The sequence below is a fragment of the Sinocyclocheilus anshuiensis genome, unplaced genomic scaffold (genome assembly GCF_001515605.1).
Source record: "Sinocyclocheilus anshuiensis isolate Anshui unplaced genomic scaffold, SAMN03320099.WGS_v1.1 scaffold456, whole genome shotgun sequence".
Taxonomy (NCBI): Eukaryota; Metazoa; Chordata; class Actinopteri; order Cypriniformes; family Cyprinidae; genus Sinocyclocheilus; species Sinocyclocheilus anshuiensis.
In genome coordinates, this window is record NW_015557074.1 from 298,146 (window position 1) to 304,855 (window position 6,710).

General features: G+C 40.1%; 1 protein-coding gene across 5 annotated transcripts in view; it reads left to right on the forward strand.

Annotated features, from left to right (window-relative positions):
• The first annotated feature begins 1,865 nt into the window (after nucleotides 1–1,865).
• LOC107676751 (ryanodine receptor 1-like) overlaps nucleotides 1,866–6,710 on the forward strand; it is a 108,012-nt gene continuing 103,167 nt past the window's right edge. For 4 of the 5 annotated variants that reach the window (XM_016471417.1, XM_016471418.1, XM_016471421.1 and 1 more), the window contains exon 1: nucleotides 3,582–3,881. In XM_016471417.1, coding sequence (XP_016326903.1) covers nucleotides 3,834–3,881 — 48 coding nt within the window. In that variant the 5' untranslated portion in view covers nucleotides 3,582–3,833. Of the gene's footprint in view, nucleotides 1,948–3,581; nucleotides 3,882–6,710 lie in introns of those variants that run through there. The other variant, XM_016471416.1, reaches the window with a different exon arrangement.

The following is a 6,710-nucleotide window of genomic DNA, read 5'->3' on the forward strand; positions in this document are numbered from 1 at the left end:
AGTGTGAGAGTACGTAATACGAATTAAAAATCATTGAAAGGCCGATTGAAAACTGACAGTGTCCAAACAGACATCGCAATGAGAAATCAGTCCCAAAAGACCAAAGTTTGTTCTCATTAGCTTCCCACATGTGTGTTTTTACACATATTTCAGCTTTGTTTTAGTCTGTACCAGTTCCTTGCCTTTAGGCTATAGGTAAATGAGTGAGCCTTCGTTTGTGTTTTCCATGAATTTCTGCGTACAAGGTGTCATAAGTAATAGCTGTGTGTCTGTACCTGCTGTATCTGTTCATTTGTTAGCCTTGGGTCTGTTTTTAGTAGTCTTCATCCCTTTTTTTTTCTCTCTTTAACAGTAAGGTAGTGTCTCCAGGGTTGAATCCCTCCACGTGCAGCTGGAGCGGGACACTGAAAGGATGCCTTGTTGAGGATGGAGGAGAGGGGAGATGATAGGAAAGACTGCTGCATGTGTGTTTGTGCGTGTGTCTGCATGCAAACTCTGTGGGAACCTGTGACTGTGTGTGTGTGTGTGTGTGTGTGTGTGTGTGTTTTCACACAGAGGTGGGATTCTCATACAAGCCCAGACGAGGGGGGCTTCTGTCGGTTGATGGATGGGTGTGAATGAATCAACTGCCATCTTTCAGAATGACACCTAGAATATCAATTCTGTGAAATGTGGGCCGCCTGTTCTGTATTAAAGGAGACACAGATATGTCTGGTTTGTTGCAGTTGCTGTTGTGTTTTTTCTGACATTTTTTTCCACCACAAATGAACTTGCAAAAGGGCCCTTGCTCATCACTCCACCTTTGTTTACTTCCTCAAAATGGTTAAGCTAATCTAAAACTTTCACATAGCAAGAAGAACTTATTGTACAGAGTTATTTCTGAGAGAAGATGGTGTTTTTGTCAGTAACAGGCGAAGCTAGACTTGTATTCTCCTGTAAATATTTTTCTTCTTGCTCGACCATGTCATCTTCAGTAAATTTCCTGCTGCAAATTCTGCAGTTGTGATTGCATAACTGACGAAACCACATCAGCACACATCATCTGCCTTTTTTAGTGTTTAAAATTACTACGGTGTTAATAGAAATTAAACTGAATTGTCCCTTCAGTTTACTCAATGACTTTAACTAGAAACTGGTTCTATCAAGCCTAAACAGGCTGTTGATTGCTTCATCTGTTAGGTCATTCAGAACACAAAATGACCATATGGTAACCATCGTTTCCACCAAAATACCATTGTTACGATGGTTATTTCTATGGCAAAATCTGTAGTAACTTGGCAAACATTCTTGTAAATATTTATATAATTTATTCAGTTTTAAAGAGCTCTCATAATGTATTATATTATATCCCATTTTAAATATAATACACTAATGCAACTGATTAGAACTGTTCAAGTGATGAGGAAAAACAGCTACAAGGTGATTAAAATGGTGAAACACTTAAATAAATAAATGGCGACCAGTCAAAAATAGATAGATAGATTGATTTTCCCGCTTTTCTTTTAAAAACACGTCATGAAGCTGGCAAGTCGACTACAGAATATATCGGGCAATGGTTTATTAAATGGTAGTTTAAGTTAGTGTTACTCGCTATAGTAACCTAATACATTATCTCACATTTAAATAGGCCTATATTTGATACTGCAAATAGTTCTAGCTTCAATGTTATTTCCGTAGTGAGTTTGTGAGATGCTACGACGCCATCTATCGGTCACTTCACACGACTACAGTGTAGTGCGCAGCAAACCTGAGCGAATGCACTCGGCTTCCCAGTCTTCATTACGTGCTGTCTGAGCATGCTCTCTGAAGTTTAGCCCTCGGCTGCCAAGAAGACCCCCCAAAAATCCATCAGCATCCTTCTTACTCCATACTCAGATGTAGTTGCAGGTGGACATAGGAGAGCGGAGGGACACGCTCAGAGATGACACTTAGATGGAGATTTTGGAGGTGAGGAGTGATGCCAGCTGTCATCTTTGTATGTGTTTGTGGCCTGTTTGAGAGGGTGTGTGTGTGTGGTTGGGTGCAGCACGTTGGCTGTATTTTCCTAGAGTAATTTTAGGGGTGTGTTGCTTATGCAGTTGTCAGACTGTCTAGCCGACTGGTGGTCTCTGTGTGTGTCTGTGGATGCAGAACAGGAAAATATATGATTGAAAATATACATACCTTGTCTGTCTATCCATCTGTACTTCTGCTGCACATCTATCTATCTACCTATCTATCTATTTATCTACAGTGGGTACGGAAAGTATTCAGACCCCCTTAAATTTTTCACTCTTTGTTATATTGCAGCCATTTGCTAAAATCATTTAAGTTAATTTTTTTTCCTCATTAATGTACACACAGCACCCCATATTGACAGAAAAACACAGAATCGTTGACATTTTTGCAGATTTATTAAAAAAGAAAAACTGAAATATCACATGGTCCTAAGTATTCAGACCCTTTGCTCAGTATTTAGTAGAAGCACCCTTTTGATCTAATACAGCCATGAGTCCTTTTGGGAAAGATGCAACAAGTTTTTCACACCTGGATTTGGGGATCCTCTGCCATTCGTAAGGGGGTCTGAATACTTTCCGTACCCACTGTATCTAATTGATTGTTTTGTTTAATTAGCCTGCTGACTCAGTTCCCTGTTAGACTGTTGTGTTGATTTTACTTTTATCACTTACATTCCTGTTCCAGAGTCTCATAATTTAAATGTGATGTTTATACAGTATATAGTATAATTTAATGTAATTTCATAATTTATACCACTCTTGTATTTCCAAATGAAGGTTAAGCAGATAAAAGTAATGCTTCAGCATTATACCAAAAAGGAATTTTACTTCTCAAGCACCCACATTTTGAAAAAATGGCCTCATCCTGCACATTGCCTTTTGTGTTCTAATCATTTGTATCCTAATTGTTCCCAATTATTTTTTTCCATAAATTTTATTTTATTATGAATTATTTTTATACAATTATATACTATTTATACATTTTATATAATTGTATAAAATGTATATTATATTTATTAAACTATATGTATATATTATTAATAGATTTAAATGTAATTGCTGTTATATAAATAAATGCAGAACATATATATATATATATATATATATATATATATATTTATATATATTAACAGAACATTCATATTCAAATGCAGTGTCTGAAATAAATTTAATTCAGTCTAGCTGTTAATTCGCTGTCTGTATTCTGTTTCAGTCACAACGCGTGCTGAGCACACATAAGTATCCAATATATCTGGCTGTGTTCAGCTCACATTAGGGCTCCACTGTGTTCAAGCTGTTTACTGTGTGTTTTGCACAAATATTGTCAAAAAATATCAAAGGTTCTGCAAACTAAACAAATGTCATTATTTGATTCATTCTGATGTAATTCAAGCTTCTCATATGGCTAGTATGCGCGTGTGTGTCTTAGTGTCTTCTGCCAGACATCATCACACACAAGCACATTTTCCATTTATAGCTCATTAGACCTGTGGGAGGATCAGTTTTAGGCAAAGGGGGTGGCCCAGTTGTGCAAATATGGTTGCGGTGTGAATGTGTAAGAAGGTAGAGCACCATCCACAGGATCTGAGAGCAAGGAAGCTGAGGGAGAGAGAGAGAGAAAGAGAGAGAGAGAGAGAGAGAGAGACAGGAGCAGCGCTGAATCTTCTGTCACTCTCTCTCACTCCATCGTGAGAGCTACAGGACTCATACTGTCCTCCAGCACACCCACACACACACACTGAGAAAGAGAGAGAGAATACACTGAAACACACTGAAGAGAAAACGGAAGGATTTTCTGATTTCTCCTGAGGAGCTGCAAATAACCCTCGGAGAAGGATGGCAGAGGGAGAGGGGGGAGATGAAGAGATACAGTTCCTACGGACGGTAAGTAATGCCTTCTTGACCTATTTTGATTTCATAATAATACTTATAATAATGCTTTTTTGGGGGGGAGTCTCAAAGTTATATCTCAACGTAAGAGTTTTAGCTAGTTTTTGCCTGTGCATTATGGGTATTTTTGTGTATACAGGGCCAACATAGACATTGAGGGGGGTGCTCATGTTTCCCTTTCAATATTTAGACTAGTGGTTAAGTAGTAAAATGCAAGATTCTTAAACTTTTTTATCTGGTCCCCCTCAATCTTGAACATTTGGTTACATCATTAATGTTGTTAAAGTGTTAGAAATGTCCCTGCATGTGATTGGTGATCTGTTTGTTTGTTTTTAAGAATGCACGCTCATTTATTTGTCAGGCGCTTAAACCACGGTAACATTAGTGAAATTTCACAGGCAAAAATACAAAAAATTTCAATTTTGTAGCGATGTATGAACATACTTTCAAACAAAGCAGTTTTCTGAAATTTGCGTGAACATCTTGAACCCTTTGGAAAATCTGCACAGGGAAATCTCCAAAGAAATTTCCGATCTTGTAGATTCCTATTTAAATGACTGGATTTCGCCAGGGAAAATTAAATAATGGTAAATGTGATTGCACTGTAATAGATATTTTGTGAACTTCCCCATCCACACTTTTGGTCTCATCCATTGGGCTGGTTTGTTGAATTGTTACAGTGATGTTTTTTGTACAATTTTTGATGGACGTTTTTGCAAGCCTGGTTCTCACCCTGTATTTAGTTGACTATTTTTGTGGTGGCCCACATGTCTTTTGACCTGCTTAAGGAGTTGATAGCCTGCCTAACAACTCAGTGAGGGACGATGTCTCTAATCAGGGACATGTCCTGCTTTTATTGTTGCTGACTGTGAGCTCATGTTGTAAGTGCTGCATTTTTTCGCTTATTCTTCTAGAAGATTCTGTCATTCAATGGATGTACGTGAGTGTGTGTGGATGGACAGCGGCTGGTGCATCTGTTTGCATCGTTAGCTATTTTTACCTCAGGAAAGGAGAGACTTACAGAACAGGAGTGAAAGACGCAACAAGCAGGCCAGCTCCTTGAGGGGGGACAGCTGGCCTCTGCCCTCTCATTCCTCAAACTGAAGTAGAGCGTAAGCGAGCAGCGAACTGCTTAGACAGTCTATAGGGTCAGGCATACAGACAAAACCAAAGGTTTGAGGGAAAAGTACAAATGAGAAGAAAAAAAAAGCAAGCAGGATTGGAATTATACAGCATTTGTGGCATATAGGAGATTGAAAGATTGAAATTGAAAGATTGTCAAAGTTTTTAACCGCTAAGTCAGTGGTTCTTACACAGAAAACTTGGAAAAAAAAAAAAAATAATAAAAATACACAGAGGGCTTGGACCCACTAGGGGGCCTCAGCCAATTCCCAAGTAGGATGCAAGATAACTTAAAAGAAAATATTAATTAAATTAAATAGAAAATTAAATAGAAAATATTAAATAAAAAAATGTGACTCTTCAAACTTCTGGAATCACAAACTGAATTGTGGTTAATTAATTTAATATTTCAAGACCAGGGGCCCATTCTTCGTACGTCGCTAACTCAGTTAGCTGGATTGGTTGGTTCTTCGAAGCTCATCCCGAAGTTGCTGTCATAGCAACAGGTCCGTAAACTTAAACCTGCTCGGGAACAGGTTTATTTCTGGTAAACAGGATTAGATTGCATCTTTTTAAGCAGAATTGATACTTAAAATCTGTCCCAGCCATCAGCTCCACCTTTGTCCTCAGTCGCTCCGGATCTCCGGATCTGCACCTCCGCCTCGGTCGCCAGAGCCCTCGGCTCCACCCTGGCCGCCTGGATCCTCGGCATCCCCCTGGCTTGTTGGCTCTCCATTTCCGCCTCGGGTTCCTCCACCACCTGCTCCGGCGGCGGCCATTCCTCCGCCATGGCTCCTCCCTCTGTCGGCTCCACCGTGGGTCACCATCATGGCCGTGGCCTGGGTCCTGCTTGGCTCCTCCTGCTCCGGGCCCCTCCTGTTTCCTCCCTGGCTCCTCCCTCCTTCGTCACCTCCCTGGTCTCTGTCTCACCACTACTTTATTACAAGAGTATCCTACTGATTCAGGGACAATAATTTTAAATAATAATAATTTATAAAGTATATTATAAAGATAATACAATATAATTGTCAGGATTGGACCTGTTTTGTCATGTGTTTCAGTTCCTGTTTTGCCTTATTTGGTCAAGTTCCTCTCCTCGTTTAGTTTGATTATGTTCCATTGATGTCACCTGTGTTCCCCTGATTGCCCTGTGTTTAAAAGTCCTAGTCTGGGGTGCGTTTCCCGTACAACTACGTAACTCGCTGATTAACCACCATAGTACGATGCATTGTTGTGGAAACGAACTAGCTAGTCACGACTGTTCCCGAAACCATGGTACCTGTGTCGCAGATCCATCGTTTAAACCACGTTGGTTTGAGCTGTCGTTATGACGTTGTTCTTCTTCTTCGATCTAATAGCCGACTGGTGCCATGAGCACATACCGCCACCTCAAGCTCCCATTGTGGATTATCTCCTGTTTCTTGATTAAAGACTGTTAAACGTTTCCTCGTGACTCCAACGTGTTCCCTCAACAGCGTAGCGTGACAGAAGACCTGACCCAAAAACAGTTACCTCTGTGTTTTCCCCTCCGTTTGTTTTCTTGTTTTTCCCAGTATCTTTTTTTTCTGTTGTGTTCCCTGGATGGATGCCCTTCTTAGCCGCGAATACATCCTCCTCCTGCTGGAGCAGGGGGACAAAGCTCTTGAGGACCATACTAGACTGTTCCAGCTGCTAGCAAGCACCACCAGCTACCCGGACGAC